Source organism: Crotalus tigris, unplaced genomic scaffold (genome assembly GCF_016545835.1).
Source record: "Crotalus tigris isolate CLP2741 ecotype Arizona unplaced genomic scaffold, ASM1654583v1 scf7180000024208.28396, whole genome shotgun sequence".
NCBI classification, from domain to species: domain Eukaryota; kingdom Metazoa; phylum Chordata; class Lepidosauria; order Squamata; family Viperidae; genus Crotalus; species Crotalus tigris.
The window spans coordinates 1-20,606 of NW_024100426.1; the positions used below are offsets into that span (position 1 = coordinate 1).

The window sequence follows — 20,606 nt, forward strand, 5'->3', positions numbered from 1 at the left end:
GGACAGGGAGAACACCAAAGGGACCCATGCTTTCTCAACCTCCACGTACAGGACAGATTCCTTGACTGCATCTAGCTCGGGTTTCAAGGCACATGACCAGTCCAACTCAGTTGGGCCAGTTCTACTGTACACCGAGAAGGAAGGCAAGTCACCAGGTGGTCCACCTCCGAAGAAATCCTCAGAATCCTCTGCAGCCTCAGGGCACTCTAGAGTTTTCCACCCTTCATCCTTCTGTAACCTAAACTTTTTTAGGGCTTCATGCAGCCGGTCCAACCAGTCCTCTGCTTCATCCCGGGAGGAAGCCCGAAGACACAATCGTTTGTTGGAAAAGACCAGCTCAAAGCGCCCATCACTGTGAGCCCGTCCTAAGGACTCACATCTCAGCAGAGAATAGTTTTCTACACATACTCGCTCCTCACAGTCTACAAAGAGCCGCAATTCTAGAGGTGAGAGCTCACAGAAAAACTCCTTCCAAATGCCCAGAGCTCCTCGACGTTCCAGAGTCCCCAATTTCAGCAGACCCCGAAATGGATTGGAAAGACCTACAAGTGGGACAAGAGAGGAATAGCTTTATGCACTCTCTAGCACAAGTGACATTTCTGTAAAGCAGCAAAATGGATGACGCTTCCATTACTATAAATTCTTCAAACCGCCATAGAAATCTCTCCTCCCATTCCACTTCCTCTTTCCTCCCTTAGTCAAAACACAAGTTACCTATTTCTCTCCGATGAACAACACTAAAGCCCTTCAGCTCCCTCCTAGGAGACAGTTTGAGTTTGCTGAGCTCTGCTGAGGATACAGAAAGCTTGCCTCGATCTGGGGCTCTCAATGGCATAGCAGGTTGGGTACTGGTAAGCCTCTCTAGTGAGGTACTGGGAGAACTGGAGAAGCTTTTTTCTGTTTCCTCGGGAGGGGAAGGAAGGTAAAAATCATCCTCAGTGATCCAGCTTCTTTTCTGTTGGGAAATAACAAAAGATAACATTTGTGCTATTACCCAAACAAGCTATTCTTCTGGCTCTGAGTTTACTGAATTCAAGCAGCTGGGCTGATGCGAGAAAATAATAAATTGTCCTTAGCAGGACAGCCTTCTCTTATGGCTGTCATGCATTTACTTTTGACATAGCTCAGATCTAATGGAGCCCAGGCCAAGATGGGAAGCAAGAATAAATGAAAAGAAGGGCGGTGATTAAGAAATGTGGAAAGCGTGGCGGGATGATTCTGAGCTTTACTAGATTTAAATAGAAATAAAATTCAAATTCGATAATAGCAATATTCTTTTGAGAGCTTTTTCTTGCAAGTGACCAGCAAAGCAGCCATCTTCTAATTGAGTATTATATTGAATGACTTGATCTGAGACCTTGCACTCTAACTACAGATCATTATCATTACTGTCTTTGGTTGAACTGATCAGGTTAAAAAAAAAAAAGATCCAATCATACAATTTAAAGCACCAAGAAAAATGGTCAACTAATTTAAACAATCTGATTTAAAAAATTCAGCCTGTGACAAATCAGATGTCACCACTGTGACAATTAAGAAATTGCAGCCATTTTACCTTTTACTTTATTTGTGCTTTTTCTGTTGCTTGGGATTCTCAGATGTAGAAGGGGTGGGTGGGAGGAATGCTTGAGCTTTTTAAATTAGCCTAAACCAGGGGTAGGCAACCTTGGCTCTTTTATGACTTGTGGACTTCAACTCCCAGAATTCCTGAGCCAGCATAAAAGAGCCAAGGTTGCCTATCCCTGGCCTAAACAATTGCAGTTAGGTGAGCTTTAAGGTCAATTCTAGATAAAGTTTTGGAGGGCTGTAAAGTGGGGAGGATTTTAGATTAATTGGTGAATGTGATTTATGACGGCCTTTCTGGGGTGGGAATTGCAGCTTGTTACTTTGTAACAGAGGGAGGGAACTTTAGTCTTGGGTTCAACTATGTAAGTGCCAATACTTTGTTTCCTGAATAAAATGATCTTTAAGGAAGAAATCCTTGCCTTGAAGTTCTTTTAATTGGTTTCATCTATCGGAACCATGACATCAGCATTTAATTTTTAAAATTCTATTAATTTTGAACAATTTAAACACACACATATATACACAGAAATATAAGCAAACCTGGAATTTTGGTTTTTTTTTCCCCTTAAATTTTCATATTATCAGGAGTCATTTTTAGAGAAATTTGGAACTGGCTGGGAAAATATTAGACACTGTTTTACAAAGGTATTCCATAGTCTTTCTTCTGGATGTGAATGGACTAGATAGGTGATATTTGGGAAAAGTGATCTGGGAAAGGTGACATCACTTATTAAATATGACATACAGATTAGCTCAAAGCCAGAAATAAGGCACTGTAGCTAGAGGAAATGAAGTCAAGGACAGGAAGTTTCAGTGAAGTTGCAGGAAAAGCATTTCTGGAGCTGTAAAGGAACTTCTTGATCAACATCATACATTCGTTGTGAGGCCCATAGCTGTGAATGTGACAGGATTTGCTATTTCTCATCTTTATAAAAAAGTGATAATAACAGTATGATAATACTTTACATGTATGATAAATCTGTACAGGTATAGCAAGTGTCTATTTGCATTTTAGTAGATTTGTTTGTAGTTTTCTTTTTTATCTTGGATTTATGTTAATTTAATTACCTGATAGTGTTTGTTAATCATAGCTCAATAAAAAAAAATATGTAGGAGTTCTCAGATCCCCAAACATTGAGTTAGTATCCCATGATAAACAACTTCCAAAGGGCTGCTTCAGGGAGATTCCCAAAAAAATTAAAAAAAAAATTAATGCTTTTGGGAGGGTACTGAAAATTAAGGTCTATTTGGCATGCCTCGTGTACAAATTTTGGCAACATAAATAGCCTTCCAGAACTTACTAAACTATGGCAGAAATACAAAGGATGGCCAAGGACCACTTTATTATTTGAGGAGAGCCAAAAGCCTCATTAGACAAAGCAAGCCAGACAAGCCAAGATTTCTCTTTGCTATATTAAGCTTATTTTTTAAAAACCATCCTAAGCTTGTTCTAGAATTGCACTAATTCAAGTTCCCTACTTCAAAACAATAGAGAACTAGACTGACCCTTTTGGCAGTTTTATTGCCAATTTTTGGCAATGTGGCCAGAAAGAGCTCCAGAAGCTGCAAAAACACAACAGAACGAAACAAGTAATTCTTACAGGGCAGACCACTGGTGAGATTGGTGAAAGAAGCTGGTCTGTTCCTGGGAGGCTTCCTTCATAACCACTGACTTCATCAGTCCGACTTTTAGCTCCTCTCTTGTTGCAATGAATTTGGGACACATCCACAGGTTTTTTGGTCACAATTATTGTGGTTAGCATAGAGGTCTGTTGGACACTGGTACTACTAACAGATTCTCCAGTCTTAGGTAAATTGGGAAGCTGTGAATTTATCATTATTGCAGGTAGCATGATGTCAACAGGGCCTTTTTCCAGTACAGTATGAGGAAGGTGCACAGTGCAGAAACTGGTAGCAGGGCAGGGGCACTCTGGTGGGGAAGACTGAGAGATGATGTGTGCTTCATGAACTCCTACAGTTTCCAACTTTCTCTGTGTCCTGGTAAATTCTGCTAACACCCTAGAAAGAAATAGAAAAATTTAAAACATTTGCAAGAGAGAGATCATCTCCAGTAATTCTATCTCTTAATGTACCACATGGAGTCCAAAGATAAGGTATCAAAGATGACTGAGGTTAGTCACATATTATTCAGCACATTCAATAACTGTTAACTTGCTCTTTCAAGCATAAAAATAAACTGTTTTAATACATGAATAGAATTGATACATTTTATACTATGTGTTAAGTTGGTCTAAAGGATTAGAACTGACAAGGTAAATATCCATTATACACAGTATTTTGAGAGTGAAGTTTCTAATTGCAGATAAAATATATAGGAAACTGGCCACGAATTCAAATTGCTCCTTAGTTGTGGATTTACTGAGTGAATCATCCAGACAAGACTACAGCTTTCTCAAGCTCTGAAAAGGGTGCCACTGTCAAACCTATAACTGATAAACTCTTATTGTCATATATAAACATTAAACACTTTCAATGTTTAAGTTTGTAGATAAAGTAACATGCGGTGAAAAACCCACAAACTACTGATTATACTTCTGTGATGTAACACAAATGCTGAAAAGAAAATCAGAACACTTGCATGAATGAAATGGAAAGATTGTTTGATCAAGACAGCATCTCACATATGGTCAAAGAAAAATCGCAAAAACAGGACTAATGATAGGAGAAGCAACATTCTATTTTAGGCTTGGAAAAAAGGCAGAAAAGATATGCAGGTTGATTTCCCTTATTGACATGCCAACCACATTATTAAGAATCCAGGAATTATTATTTTAGTGTTATGCTGAATTTCACTAAAATTCTGCTTTAATACTTGCAGAGTTAAAATATTGTGTGGTATATCACTTTCACTATCATACTCACTCTTGGAGGTCCTGGTCCAAGTCTGCTGTTGCTGTTGTCATATCCACTTCAGAGTCATTGGAGATGGGCTCTTTCTCCTGATCAGGGCTGTGAGTGCTGGTAGAATTGGCTGGGAGAAGAATGTCAGAATCCAGGCTGGAAGAGAGCTGTGAGGAACCAGTTGTGCTGATGCTCAAGTTGGAAGCTGTGAGTTTATCTGCCTGTTCACTTTTAGGGGCAGGCAGGATGGCTGGGTGAGCTTCAACTTCATCAGAGCCAGAAGATTGTGAGAGAGAACTAAGTGACTCCTTTCTTTGAGGGTCCAGTCCCACAAGAGGGTCCAACAGTTCCCAGGCAGGGCAAAGGCCTGACAAGGATAAAGGTGTGATGGTCCACTCGTTCAATACTGCTGACTTATACGAGAGGTCAAAGGCCAAAGAAGACAAGCCCTGCAAATAGCTGAGGAGAAATTCAACCTCCTCAGTATCCAGAAGCAGAGCAGATGAATGATAATATTCAAAGAGTTGAGACTTTTCATGAAGCAAGAGTTTTAGATAACACTCCATCAGGCCATCATTCAAAGCCAGCCTCAACCATGCACGACAACGCCCCACATCTGTATTGATGAAGATCAAGTTTTCCAGTTCAGAAATTATGTTTCTGAAAAAGGAGAAATAACCAGGAAGGGGAAAACACAACATCCATTAAAAGGACAGCTCACAAAGGCAAGGGAAAGCAAGGTTATGACTGGTGGTAAAAGTTGGGTTTGATGCATTCTTGTCTGATGAAAACATCAGGAGGTAAAAAGATAAAGGAGACCCTGTGGATTTTACTCCGCTAATCATTGCCAACAATAGCGGGCATCCTTATCTCCATTTCAAGGGCTATTGAGCTAGTCCTGTCAAAAAAACGTTTCTGTGGTCTTGTGGCCAGCATGATGTCATGGAGTGCTGTTACCTTCCCACTGAAGTAGTACCTATTTATCTAAGCACATCTGCATGCTTTCGAATGACTAGGTGAGGATGGGAGCTCATTCTATCACACAACGCTCATGTCTCAAACCTGTCTTTACTGAACTATGGCTGAAATACCATTGTTAACATCTTAACCTATGAACCATTTTGCTGCCACATCAAGAGGTAACTGAGACACATACAATTACAACCTGGGGCTTTTTTATCTACTAAATCTAGACAAGAAGAGACAAGTTCTCTAGCATTCCACACATCATATGATTTTCTGCAGCCAAAAATCTCACTCTTGCATCATACTGTATACTCAGTAACTTCCCAAATCAAAATTGTAGCATTTCTTAGTCTCACCTGTGTGTGACAGATTTTAGCAGAGTCCAAAACACTGGCTGAGGAAGGCGCCCTCCATGTTTTTTCCCTTTTGCTCCAATTTCTGCTTTGATGTGCTTAGTTTTCAATCCATGTACAAATACAGCCTCCAATACACAACAAAGAGTATTAGCATCTTGATCATCACTTGTTACAAGAGCATCAGAGGTCACGTAATGTTTCTGCAGAGCCTTGATGGAGTTCACCAGCTGCTTCCTGATCAACTAAAGTAACATAAATACAGGTTGTCTTAGGTTGCACCAACATTAAATAAAGCACCCTACTTCCAAATTACTATTAATACTATGCAAACACTGGCAGATCTCAATGGGCAAATATATTAGTAACGTCTGGGCAATGCAGTTCAAGAAAGATGCTAAAAAAATAGAAAATATATGAAAAATAATAATGCAGCAAATAAACTAAGTCTTGTTTGAAACAGATCATTTGTTTTAACATTGATGCAGCATAGGCTTGGAAACATTCAAAATTTTGGTCTCAGATAATAAAAATACTTTTAAAAAATATTATATTATGAATTATCCCTTGAAGCAAAAGACAGGAGGCTGATTAAAGACATTTCAATAAGAGCCAGAATCCCTGGCTCTTATTATCTTAAGGTTGATGTAGCCTAAAAGCACTATTTCCAATATTTATACTTTCAAGTTATGCAAAATGCTTTACTTGATTTGACTTTTAAAATACCCCATTGCGCAACATGTTTTAAGGAGCTTCTGCTTCTTTCCTAAGTTTCAGTACAATCCATAAATTTTCTGCTATTGGAAAACCAGTTACCAGTTATTGACAGGCAATAAATGAAAAAAAAAAGTGGCAGGAGAGGGAAGATAAATTTTGTAATTGTACCTAATTTTCCCTGTTCACACTGTAACCTCATATTGAAGTTTTCTTCTGTCATAATCTTGAAGTCCAGGAACATAATAGTGTTGCACCAATAAAGGAGAATATTTGTAGCTCAGGGTTGGAGTAAGGGGCCTTGGTGCTCTCTGAATTTGGTTGTTTTCTTTCGTTTCGTTTCATTACCCAAACTAGCTAACATTATCAATGCTAGTAAGGCTTTCGCTCAATTTATAGCAGCCCCGCTGAAGCATCCCCGGGCCTTTCTGGGTGACAGTGGCCCGGAAAAGGCCTCCGACGTCCGGATCGGGCCTTCGGAACCCCGCTGAAGCGTCCCCTGGTTTCATTTCCAGGTGTCGGAGGCCTTTTCTGGACTGCTGCCACCCAGAAAGGACACCAGGGAACATTTCAGAGGGCCCAATCTGGGCCTTGGAGGCCTTTTCTGGGCACTGTCACCCAGAAAGGAGGCCAAGGGATGCTTCAGCAGGGCTTCAAAGACCTGATCTGGGCCTCGGAGGCCTTTTCTGGGCCACTGTCACCCAGAAAGGAGGCCGAGGGATCCTTCAGCAGGGCTTCGGAGGCCTGATCCAGGCCTTAGAGGACTTTTCCAGGCCGCTATCACCCAGAAAGGATGTCGGGAGACACTTCAGCATGGCTCCAAAGGTCTGATCTGGGCGTCGGAAGCTTTTCCCAAGCTGCTGCTGCCTGGAAATGACACGGGGGGATGCTTCAGCGGGGCTCTGAAGGCCTGTTCTGGGCCTCAGAAGCCTCCTCCGAGCCTCCAAGGCCCAGTACAGAGGCCAGGAGGCGGCCACGTGTTTCCGGAGGTCCATTCTGGGCCTCAGAGGCCTCCCTCTGTTCTTGCCGGGAGCAGAGAAAGAAATAGAGAGGCTGGAGAGGAGTCATATCTTCACAAGGTAAGTAACCCGGTGCAGCAAGATGGGGGGAGCAATTGTGGGCTCCCAGGGAAGGGAGCATGAGATATTTCAGTGGGTCCGGGGAGACCTTGGGTAATCAGAAGCACTAGGTCCCCGCCATGGCCTTCCCCACCCTGAAATACCTCATATTCACTTAACAAGCCATGCATTTGCCCATGCATTAAATTAGCGAATTTGTGGGCGGAAGCTGGGAGTGAATCGCATTCACGGTACGAGATTTATTACTACAAATCCTCGAGTTACAAATAGAATGGATAGGCTCCGTTACATTTATAACTTGAGGACTACCTGTACTATTCAAAAGAGACAATCAACAAGCCAAAAAAGGAACAAAAAGACCGAAACATCTCCCCACCAGCAATCAGCACCCAAATGAGCATAGGTTAACTCCAAGATTAACATCAGACTAACAATCAAGTAAACGATACCTCAATCAAGGAACTGCAAACAAGCGAACAGTAAACAGCTCAACAAAAGAACCTCCAAGACCATCCCCCAGCAACACTGACAGGATAAGCCACTAGAATGAGAGCAAGCCCCACTCCTTATTAGCACAGATGTTATCTAGATGAAACGTCCGCAAGAAAACAACCAAGCTCAGAAAGCACCAAGAACCCCTAATAATAGCGTTGTAAAAAGGTGGTTTAGATAATGAGGATGGGTTTTAGAGGAAAATAAATGAAGATACTAATTGGAACATAAAAAAATTAAAGAATAGTTACCAATTATCGATACCAATTTGCACCAATCGTATTAATAAGTACCAATAATGTTAAGCTTTGCTCTGAAAAATCGAAGGTGACCCCATGTGCCGTGTCAGAATAAATCCCAGAGCAGAACTCCAAAATTGAATTAAGTATAGAAATAGTATGCTGTTTTGATAGGGCAGAAAGGAATTATACTATAGTATAATAGATAGTGCTTGACTTATGACCACATTTGAGCCCATAGTTTCTGTTGCTAAGCAATATATTAGTTAAGTGAGTTGCACATCCTTCTACAATTTTTTTTGCCATAGTTGTTAAGTGACTCAGTGTGGTTTTTTAAAGCAAATCTGACTTTCCCCACAGATTTTGCTTGTCAGAAGCCAGCTGGGAAGGTTACAAGCAGTGATCATATGAACTCAGGACAACACAACTGTCATAAGGACATGCCAGTCACCAAGTGCCCAAATCTTGATCATGTGACCATGGGGATGCTGCAATGCTGCAATTTAAATGTGAAAACCATTCATTGGTCACATTTTCAGTACTATTGTAACTTTGAATGTTTACTTAACAAATGGTTGTAAGTTGAGAACTAACTATCCATAGAAATTATACCATTTCCATGTTAAACTCAGCTCTTTAACCGGACAACTTTCTTCCACCTACTGGATATGAGTTCCTACACCCAAAGCAGCCTTATTTCCAGATATCAGTTCAGGAATCTGTATTCACCTGCATAACTTCCTGTACTCGGCAGCCATTTCTAGTTGTGTGGTTGGAATGCATGTTTATCTTTGCTTCCGTCTCACACTTACATCACATGATAACCTGAGGAAAAATAAACATAAAGTAGAATTTTTACCATAGCCCCACATAAGCAAATCAGAATTGCTGATAAGTAGTCTAGGCTACCTGTCACTTTCCTACTTATTTACTCAAAAGTAGATATTGGTGGGTGAATATACATTTGAGTATGGATGGGGAGTGAACAGTTTGCAAGATCTTTCCAACTGTCCTTCCAGCAATTTTTCTTCCCCAAGAACCCTACGAGTTAGGTTTGCTGAGCAGTGACAAGAGGCATCTCTATTTGTGAGGAATATAAAAAGAAATATTTTCCATGATGGTAGTGACTAAAAAAAACCTGGCTTATTACTGACCACTTCATTAGACAACCTTTTGGGTCCTCTTAATAAAGCCTTTAATGGTCAATAATAATTCCCCTCTCCCTTAAGAAGAACAAAAGAAACTGGCCTAAAAACATGCAGGTGCCACAACATTATAAGCAGAACACAAGTTAGCCACGGAAACACATTTATGAAGCAATAATTTATGAAGGTGACTCACGCAAATGCCCTATATAGCTTATCCCAAAATCCAACCAGTAATAAAATTGTTTCACCACCCCAAATTTCATCACTTGCCTAGATTTGGATATGTGTAAATATACTTCCAAAGACTTCCCCAAAGTTCCTGGGAACTTGATTCCCCACAACACTTAGCAAAGTGTTACATTTCTTATTATATTGCAATTCCCATCCTTCTTTTCCTCCCTTTATTTCATTTCCTCTGAAGTCCACTTACCAGTAACCACAGGTTCACCCCAGGACATTAGCAACTCCTTTCCACCATAAAGCAAACACAAACTGATACAATTAATGCTTAAACACCATGTACTCCATTGAGGTGGGTAGGTGTCTGAATAGGGTCATGGAAGCTCAGGAGACCAAGGGCAAAAGCTGCATTGCTCCTCTGAAGTAGGGGTAGAATGGAGAAAATAAGCCCCTGGTTTTGAGGCTGATCTTGTCACAAGACTTCCTGAACTCTGAACACTACAGTTTTAAAAGCAGAACACAGCAACCACAGGGTGAATTTCTTTTAAACTCTGACCTCCTATTGATGGAGAGAACCTTCACCTCTTCATATGTGTACAGACTAGATTTTCTTCCATGGACAACAAAATTATAATGTAGCATAGTGGTCACATCTTTGGAACCTCACAAATCCAAATTAAAATCCTATCCTAGTTGAGTCACTCGATGGGCTTTTAGGAGTATTCCCCCTCCCTTTTCCTAAAATATATCCACAGTAGAATTAACTGGTGATAGGTTGATTTGCCAGCATTATGGGAAAAATTAGGGCCATAGTCCAGTGGCAGAATGCTACTTTGCAAACAGAAAGCTGAGTTCAATACTTAGCATCCCCAGTCATAATGCTATGAAAATCTCTGAATGAAATGGGGCGTTGGTCTTACCTGAACGCCTTTTATCAGTACGGAGATGGATAATCCACCGATGGGTTTTCTCTGTCTGCCTGCTCTTGAGACCAAGTAGCCAAAACTTGACACGCCCCCACTTCCTGTGGAGTCCATTCTTAACGAGGGCGAATTGGCTGATGATTGACGAGGTATTGGCTCTCAGCTCCCTACTAGCGGCCTGCTGGCCTTGGGGTGGGTGTGGATTATCCATCTCCGTACTGAGAAAAGACGTTCAGGTAAGACCAACACCCCTTCTCCAGTACAGGAGATGGATAATCCACCGATGGGACGTACCAAAGCCTCACTGTCCCAAGGGGAGGGAAACAGATAAGGCCGGTAGATTGATCTCTGAGACAACTTTCTGGAGGACCCTCCTAACAAAGGAGGCGTCCGCCGATGCAAAGCGGTCTATCTTGTAGTGCCGTATAAACGGGGAAGGCGAGGACCATGTCGCGGCCCTGCAAACTTCCTCGATTGACGCCTGGGTAGCCCATGCCGCCGAAGTTGCAGTGCTTCGGTGGACTGGGCCGTGAGATGACTTGGGGGCGGCAGGGATGATACATTGTAAGCTTCTGCAATACAACTTCGGATCGACCTTCCAATGGTGCCTGCGGAAACTTTCCGCCCCAAGGTGCCCGCTTGGAAGGACACAAATAGGGCCTCCGACTTGCGGAAGGGTTCTGTACGCTTTATATAACGCTGCAAGGCTCTGCGGACGTCCAATGTATGCCACTGCCGCTCCCGGTCATGTATTGGATTTGGGCAGAAGTTTGGGAGAATTACTTCCTGTGTCCTGTGAAAGAGTGAATTCACCTTCGGTATGAAGGAAGAATCTAACCTAAGGACCACCCTGTCCTTGTGGAAAATGCATAGGTCGTTTCTGACTGACAGTGCGGCCAGTTCCGAAATTCGTCTGGCCAATGTGATGGCAATCAGGAACGCCACCTTTAGCGACAGGTGTCGCAAGGAAACGGTCGCCAATGGTTCAAATGGTGACCGAATGAGCGTGTGAAGGACTCGCGGTAGTTCCCAGGACGGGTACCTGTGAACTACTGGAGGTCTGGTGTTATAAGCGCCCTTGATAAAGGCACGGATCCTGGGGTGGTGAGCTAAGGGAACCAAATCCGTGCAGGTGAGGAGGGTGGACAAGGCCGCCACTTCCTGCGGATGGTCACGGGGGCGAGGCCTCTGTCTAGTCCCTCCAAGAGGTAATCTACTATCTGAGGAATGTAGAGTTTGTGTAAGTCAAACTGCCGTTCCCTGCACCAAAGGCAAAAATTTTTCCAAGTGGAGTCATAAATGCGGTTTGTTGCCGGACGGCGTGAAGCTTGAATTATGGTAATGGCCCCGGGAGAGAATAGTTCCTGTGCCATTATCTGGCGCTCAAGTGCCAGGCGGTCAGTTGTAACCATTGGGGTTCCGGGTGACTGATGGTTCCCTGGTGTAGGGACACTTGATGAGGGGGAATGTTCCATGGGGGCGACTGAGACAGGTTCATCAGGTCGGCGAACCACGATCTCTGTGGCCAATATGGTGCTACTAGGATCACTTCTGCCCACTCGTGAATCAGCTTGCGGATGACCGCCGGTATGAGTGGGAGTGGGGGAAAGGCATAAAGCAAACCCTGAGGCCACTGAGTTCTCAGGGCGTCCGTCCCCTCTGCTCACGGGTTGAAGTAACGAGAGTAAAATCTGGGGAGCTGGGCATTGTCTGACGATGCGAACAGATCAAGGATCGGATACCCGAACCTGCGGGAGATGTCTAGGAACAAGTTCGGGTGTAGCCCCCACTCCGAAGGGTCCACTGTGGTGCGACTTAGGAAGTCCGCTTGCTGGTTGTTGACCCCCGATATGTGTTCCGCTTTTAGTGACTTCAGATTGGGCTCTACCCAGCTGAATAGGAGTCGTGCCTCTGTCATCAGGGTTTTTGATCTGGTCCCCCCCTGCCGATTGATGTGCGCCTTGGCTGCTACGTTGTCTGTTAGGACTAGAACGTGGTGGCCTCTGATTCTGTCTTTGAATTGTTGCAAGGCTAGGTGGATAGCCCTGAGTTCTAGCCAGTTGATGTTGTTTCTCAGATCCGCGGCGGACCAACGTCCCTGTATAAACTGAGGGTCCAGATGGGCTCCCCAACCGTACAGACTGGCGTCTGTAGTGATGGTAACTCTGACTGGTTCCTTGAAGGGTGACCCCTTGGTCACGGCCCGAGAGCACCACCAGCGTAGCGTCCTGCAGATTTGTGGCGTGACCCTGCCTAGGTGGTTGGATGCGCTGGTGTTCTGCCGTTGGTAAGGGAGCAGAAACCACTGTACTTCCCGTAGGTGGAGCCTGGCCCAGGGTACAATGGCTATGGCCGATACCATCTTGCCCAATAATTGGGAAAGTGTTAGTATCGGAACTGAACGCTGCCTGTGAACCCAGCGAGCCAATTCCCTGATGCCGGCCACCCGCTCTTGGGAGAGATAGACCATACAGTTGGTTGTGTCTATCATGGCCCCCAGATGCAGCAGCCTGGACGAGGGAACTGTCTGGCTCTTCTGAAAGTTTACTGAGAATCCGTGTAATTGGAGGACGCGAATGACGGTCCTTACGTCCGCCTGAGCTGTCTGTAGGGATGTTGCTTGGATTAGTATGTCGTCTAGGTAACATTGGACGCGTATTGGGATTTTTCTCAGTTTGGCGGCTACCACAAATGGTATCTTGGTAAATACCCTGGGTGCCGAAGATAGACCGAAAGGGAGAGCTCTGTATTGGAAGTGTTTCCCCCCGTAACAGAAACATAGGAACCGATGGTGGTTTGGGTGGATGGGGATGTGAAGGTAGGCTTCCGTGAGGTCTATTGACGCCAGGAAGTCTCCTTCTCTGATGCTTCCCAGGATGGACTGAAGGGATTGCATCTTGAATTTTTTGTATGTTATGTAGCGGTTGAGGTTTTTGAGGTCCAGGATTGCCCTCCATCCTCCTGAAGTCTTTGGAACCACGAAGAGGATGGAGTAAAATCCTCTGCCTCTGTATTCCGCTGGGACCGGTTCTATGCCTTGAATGTCCAACAGGTGTTGGATGGCCTCCTGCATGAGTTTGCGTTTGGTGGGGTTCCTGGAGACCGAGCAGTTGATGAGTCGGTCTGGGGGTGTGACCAGGAACTCCAGGGACAGCCCGGACTGGATGGTTTGTAGTACCCAGTTGTCCATGGAGGTCTGCTCCCACTGGTGGAAGAAGTGAGCTAGTCTTCCTCCAATGGGTAGGTCTATGTAGGAGTCATTTTGTCTTCCGGTACGGACGACCCGTTCCACGAAAGGGTCGTCTCGACTGGTTTTGTTGTCTGGGCTGGAACCCCGGTCTGTCATAGGGGCGGCCGTACGGTTTGTTCTGCCTGGGAGTGAATGGCTTGGGTGCCTGACTGATAGGCGTGGTTGTCGGTTGGCGAAAGGACTGCCTACGAAAGTAATGTGTGGTACGTTTGTCTGACCTTTTGTTCAAGTGTGCCATGATCTTCCGCTTGTCTTTGCTCTCTACAAGATAGGGGCCCAAGGCCTCCCCAAACAGACCGTTGCTTGAGTAAGGGGCGGTCGCTAGCCGCCACTTAGCCTTGGTGTCAGCTTGCCAGTGTTTTAGCCATAGCATTCTCCTGGCAATTATGTTGGATGCTATGGATCTGGATGAAAAAATGGCCAATTGGAGCGTTGGGTCTGCAGCATATTCCGTGGCTGCTACCATCTTAGCCAGGTCCTGGTGTGTTTGTATGTCATCCATAGGAACTATGGCTTGTAGTTGTTGCAACCACATGAGGGTGGCCCGGACAAAAAAGGAGGCCGAGGTGGCTGCTTTGATGGCTCATGCCGCTGTCTGGTGGGTTTTGCGAAAGGCTTGTTCCCACTTTTTGTCATCTGCCTTAAGGGCCTCCACTAGGTCCCCAGCCATGGCTGTCTGGGAGACCAAGGGGGTCCAGGCTTCATCTACTTTAGGTATTTCTAAGGCCTCATTGAGGTCTGCAGCAGTGCTGTATAATTTTTTGTCCGTACCACTCACTGATGGGAAGGAAGCAGGAGAGTCCCATGGCTTCTTGATCCCTTTCAGGAAAATGGCGGGGCAAGGTATATGGTGCTGCGTTGTCACCTTTTCTACGAATACGGGTCTGGATGTGGTGGCCGGTGTCGCTTGCGGCTGAGAAAACTGATCTGTCCCCATGTCCGCAATGGCTGTGGCCTTGTGTAGTATCGTGAGGAAGCGGTTGTGATTAAATAATCCCCCTGAGGGGGGCTCAGGGGGAAGTTCCTCATCCTCTGACATAGAGATCTCAGGTTGATCCTCCTCTTGTGGTGAAGAATAACCACTCATGGAGGACTGGGCCGGGGAGGTGGATTCCTGAATGCCTGAGGACTCTGAGGGGAGTTCTGAGTGTGGCATGGCTGAGGTGGAGGGCCCCTGGTCGTGGTGGGCGGAGCGCTGTGCTAGGGCTCGGCCCACCACTTTGGTTAATAGGGCTTCTAGCCGTCCATCTGCCCAGATGTCCCCTATGTCATTACTTTTGGGTGTGGTGACCGCAGGTGGAGAGGTGGACTCAGTGGTTGTGCCTGCCGCCGTGGTGTTTGTTGGGCCGATGTGGATGGCGAATCCAGTGGTTGCGGTATTCCTGGAATGGACCACACGCTCTGGGTTGATGTGGATGGACCCAATGGTAATTCCATCTCGGTGGCCGCCATTTGAACCAATTCCAATTGGGCCTGCCTCTGCACTCTGGAGAACTCCCTCTCCAGGGCCTGGTACCTATGGCTGGCTTGCTTTTCCGCCAACTTGGAGGGCCTCTTGAGCGAGTGTTTTGTCTTCGCTTTGCACTTGCCTGCCGCCTTCTGGTCAGAAGGTGTGTTGCAGACGTAATTGGGAGATGGAGGGGTCGTGCTCATGGATTGAGGCAACGAGGGTCCCTCCATTCCGCTTGAGCAGTCCCAGAAAAACTGAGAAGACGCTCAGGCAGGCAAGTATTGGCGGGAGCGAAATTGGAACAAGTACCAGGACTGTTCCCCTGATCACCCGACCACAACAAAAATATTCTCTCTGGGCTAAGGTCACGGTAGCTGAGGGAGGTACCGAAGGCACGTTTGGAACCACTCTTTGGGTTCCGCCCGGAGGCCTTAGGTGACCAGGCAACGTGCACCAGTAGGCAAAAGAGAGGGGAGGCAAAAAATATCAGTGGCAACCTCAAAAGGGTCTGTAGGCCTGACCTAATCCACAACAAGGTATCAAATGGCGGTCACCAAGAGCGGAATTTATTCTTATTAATATTATTACTATTATAATAGTAATAGGAACAACAACAATAATAATAAAATAATAATAATAATAACAACAACAACAATAATGATGATGATGATATTGTGTGTTCTGCCTTTAGGCCTGTTGGCCTTGCAGTAGCTTAATTTTTAGCTTTAATCTTTTTTTTTAATTATTTATTTTTATTATTATTATATTTTATTCTATTATTATATAAGTATATCGGGGTGGAGCGCTGACTGTGCACTCCTATTCCATCGCTATCAGGGCTTCCAGGTATGTTGTGGAGCTTCCTTAATCTCCGTTTGTCTTCCTCTGGTAGGAAATGGCGGCCGCTGCTCGTTTCTCTCTGAAAACGAGCTCCGCGGTTCCCAGGAAGGTTCTCTAGCCCCCGGTTCTTAGTTGGGGCTTACTCCCTTCCCTTCGGCTTTTTTTAAAAAAAGGAGGGTGGCCGCAGCTCCTTTCCCTCTGAAAATGAGCTCCACGGCCTCCCAGAAGCTGCTTGTGCCCGGGGATTTAAATTTAGCGCGCTGGTGACGTTTTAGGGGGATCCCAGCCGGGGATTGCCTTTGTTGCCTGAAAGCAGCAACTAAAATGGCGGTTGCCCTGGGCTGCTAGGTAATCTTCGACGATCCGAATTCAAGTTTGAATCCGGACCTGGAGATTGTTATTTTTTCCCCAAATTGAGGAAAAAAACAAAATCCCTTGGAAGGTTGGGGAGAAAAGCTCAGCAAGTGGTCTCTGCTGATGCCTTCTTCCCCCCTTTTCCACCCCCAGAACCCTGGGGCTGGCTGGGATCCATCGGGAGTTTCCCCCCCCACACCCCCCTTTTTAATTTTAGATATGAGATTAGGGATGATCCCAAGGAAAAATTAGTGGTTGGGGAAAAGGTTCAGCAAGTGGTCTCTGCTGATACCTTCTTCCCCCCCCCTTTCCACCCCCAGAGCCCTGGGGCTGGCTGATATCTGTGGGGAAGTTACCCCCCCCCACCAATCCCCTTTTAAGTTTTAGGTTTGAGATCAGAACTGATCTCCAGAAAATTTTTTGGTTAAACTCCTATAGGTGGCAATTTTTTGGAAGGGGAAGCCAATTATTAAGGGATAATCAATCAATGGATTTCTTTGTCTAACCTGATAAGCTGAGAGCCACACCAAAACGAGTCTTCTCGAGCAGAGACCAAGTTAAGAATGGACTCCACAGGAAGTGGGGGCGTGTCAAGTTTTGGTACTTGGTCTCAAGAGCAGGCAGACAAAGAAAACCCATCAGTGGATTATCCATCTCCTGTACTGGAGAACTAGTGATTTTCTGCACAGATAGGCACCTTGGCAATTGCCAGATATTTTAAACTTCAACTCCTATCAAACTGCTCAGCCCAGTCAATGGCAAAGGAATCTGGGAATCATTCATACTAAATAGCAGGAACCACCCAGCCATGCCTGGCCAGTATTAATCTATAGGCTATAGGCAAAAAGCAACACAATTTTTTCTTTATTATTCTCAAGAACTGAGTCTGGATACTTATAATTAGTATTATGTTATTATAAAGTGGCCAACATCTAGGGAAATGTAGGGAAATCCATTTGGAAGAAAGGACACTGAATGCCCATAGATCTAGGTATGTGCATATGTTACTTGGAAGAAATGGCATTCAGTTACTCAGATAAGTTGCAAACTCACAAAAACTAAGCAGAATCAGACATGTTTAACGAGATGACAGACTAAGACAGGTTATGAAAACTGAAGCAACATCCCAGAATAAAGCTCTGAGCTAGCCATCTCCAAACTGTTGCCAACACTGTGAAGCCTGAGACTTCAATTTGAGAGAGACTATGTTTTAAGATTGAGGTACAAAACACACAAACACAAAAAAACTCTGTCCTGGAATACATAAGCAATAAGCAAACCAATACCTTTCCTCCATTATTTCACAGATATTATCACACATAAAAAGCTTGTTTTCAGGATGCACTTCGGTCCTATCTACACACTCCAGAAACATGTGGAGGCCTTCTTAAAAGTTTACACATCAAAGGGATGAAAGCATATGCGGTTTGACACAAACACTTGGAGTCTGTGAATTGCTGAATGTATTGACAAATCTGAAACTGCTTACTGTTGTCTTGTGCTTCTCATAACAGAATTCTGAAAAACACCAGGCAAAGTGCCAGCATGAGCAACTCCAAGGCACTGTTGGAAATATAAGCAGACATTGAAAGAAAAAGTATTGGGGAATGGGGAGGGGGAGCAGAAAGAATCTTGCTGAAGAGCTATGTAGCACATCAATATTAAAGCACAAAGCAGTGCAAGCTCTCACTATAATGGAGCCCCAGCTCTCTGGAACCAACACAATAGCAAATATATACTCTATCTCAATGGACACTAATAATAATGCTTGATGGGACTGGATGGGAGACACAATGCCATCTGGCTCAACATCTGTCTATCTAAACAGTTACATTAAAACCAGTGCATGAGAGTTTAAAGATGCTTACGCTTATCTGATATAACCCTCTGATTTAAAAGCAGAAATTTTCCAACTGGTATCATGTTTATCTTTAAAAATAAAATAGTCCAAATCATGAGAGGCAAAACTGCATCCAAATGTACAAAGTGAATACAATCAGTCCTGTAGATCTTGTACTGCAAGTATAGATTCTGGCATGACCACTAATCGTAGTGACACCATTCCACTTACCTTAATTTCACAGACTATAAAACAGTATTAGCTGTACCTACTAGTCATGTCTCAAAATTAATACTTTGAAACAACAAAGATGGTCCAGTTCCTCCTCTTGTGGATCAGCTCTCTTTAAATGGGAGTAGATGATAGATACCAAATCAGCATTTCGGGGCAGAAAACTTTTAAACAATAAAGCCAAATCACTCAGTGACTAACTCAGATCCTGGAAATGGTTAAGCGTGATCTCCCAGGCATGATTGTATTGTTCCACATAACATGATGACAAAGCTTTTTCCCATCATCTGACTGAAGCTGCCGTCTTGCATTTTAAGTTGTAATTTAATATGCTGAAAGGTGAAGTTTATCAGATGTCGAGAGCTTGACCTTTATGATGATGGGGAAGAGTTTAAGAAATCTTTTCTTTTTCTTTTTAATCTATATTTTTATTTTATTCAAGACAAGGTTAAAATACAAAATAGAAAACCCAAAAGAAAAAATCCCACAGAAAACAAAAAAAGAAAAAGAAAAAAACAAGACAAAAAACAAAAACAATCAAAACATTTTAAAAAGGTGCATCAAAACAATACATATAGACAGATTATCCCCTCTAGTTGAATACTGATCTACATTACTACATTAGCTCCCACCCTGTAATAAATCCATCCAGTCTCTCTCAATCTTCATAGAAGAAAAGAATTTGTCACTTCCCTTTTCAGTCAGAGGCTGGATATTGTAGTAGAAACATATAGGCTTGAGCTTTGGGACAACAGATGAAATCCATTTTGTTAGTTCTCCAGCTGCAAAAATATCTCTTTGATCTCAAACTGGATCAAAGTCCTTCTGTGTGTCTTCATCCAAAGTTCCATGCCCTAACATTTCTTGCAAAAAGATTATAGTCTCGTCCAGTTTTTTAAAGAGAAATTCAGCTAAAAGCTGAATATTTCCTCACTCTCCTTTCTTAGATTTCAGCCACTCTTCAGCTATTTTAATCTGTGAAACTTGACCAGGGAATAAGAACAGTCAAGATATGTTTTCCTCTATATTTCAGTTATAAGAAGGTTATAAGAAAAAATCAATAAAAATAAATTCCAGATATTTTGCAAATTCAAAAAATACAGAATCTAGTGGTGAGAGTCTGAGAGCTCTTCACCCACGCAAATGCTGCCTTGCTTCCATATGGAAGGGACAGAGGTTATCTAGAATAATATATCAAAAAGAAAAAAGAAAAAAGCAATTAGAATCCAACAAGGGGTTGAGATAAATCAGCATTCAACCACTAATCAACTTTTAAAGCAAAATAAAATAAATCTAAAAAGTGAAAGTTAATACTCAGGCATGCTTAGAAAATGAAACTGCTTCACTGGAAGATGTATATGCCAAGTGACTTCAATTGCTTCCAGAGAGAATTAGAATCTTTGGAAGTGAAATCAAGATATCATTGGTAAATGGAAGAAGAAACTCTTACTGTGCAGCAGCCATCTTGAGAGGAAGTTGTAAGGTCCTACTTCAACTAATCCTCCCAAGAAAGCAGAATTCTTGAAACAGGCATTGTTTCAAAAGGAACTTTTATTGAGAGGCAATGATAGCAAGAAAATAAAGCAAGATCTGATATTTTCCCACACAAAACATTATACTAAAGCATCCCATTCAAACCCCACCCCAACGGCCAAATGTCCAGTTTAATTTCATCCAATCCCCAGGTGTGAGGTTGTTATGGGAACCAAGGTGATAAGCAGAGTTCCCAGGCGTAATCCTCTAGGTTTCATTTCATGACATCCTGCTCCTACCAGAGCAGAGTGGAGATAAGGCAGATGACCCATGGCACATTCCTTCCTCCATTCACACCCTAATGCATCAAAAGGATAAAGAATAAAGCAGAGGAAACACAGAGCCTCCCCCCTTCCATCAACAGAACAGATCCTCCTCCATCCCAAGCAACGAGCAACCCCAAAAAGAATTTAAAAAATGTTTTCAATTCACATGATTAGTGATGTTAAAATGTTCCTCTCCCTTTTACACAAAAAAGACTGACAATGCTCCTCCAGCCACAGCAGCTCCTACTCCTGTTGAGTGCTGGTGTGAAGGGGCCAGTATCGGTGCTGGGAGAAGAGCTGAGCCCCCTCGGGGGTCTAGG

The 20,606-nt window shown here is 43.7% G+C and overlaps 1 protein-coding gene across 1 annotated transcript; it reads right to left on the minus strand.

Moving 5' to 3' along the window:
• Nucleotides 1-6: 6 nt before the first annotated feature.
• On the minus strand, nucleotides 7-18,948 carry LOC120299057 (pleckstrin homology domain-containing family M member 1-like; the record flags this gene model as incomplete). The annotated part of the gene is made up of 7 exons (XM_039323461.1): nucleotides 17,906-18,948; nucleotides 9,001-9,096; nucleotides 5,751-5,992; nucleotides 4,450-5,088; nucleotides 3,168-3,585; nucleotides 715-955; nucleotides 7-542 (listed from the first exon to the last, which is right to left on the minus strand). Coding segments are annotated over exons 2-7 (2,130 nt in total), but the record flags the coding sequence as incomplete, so codon positions are not given.
• Nucleotides 18,949-20,606: the final 1,658 nt, after the last annotated feature.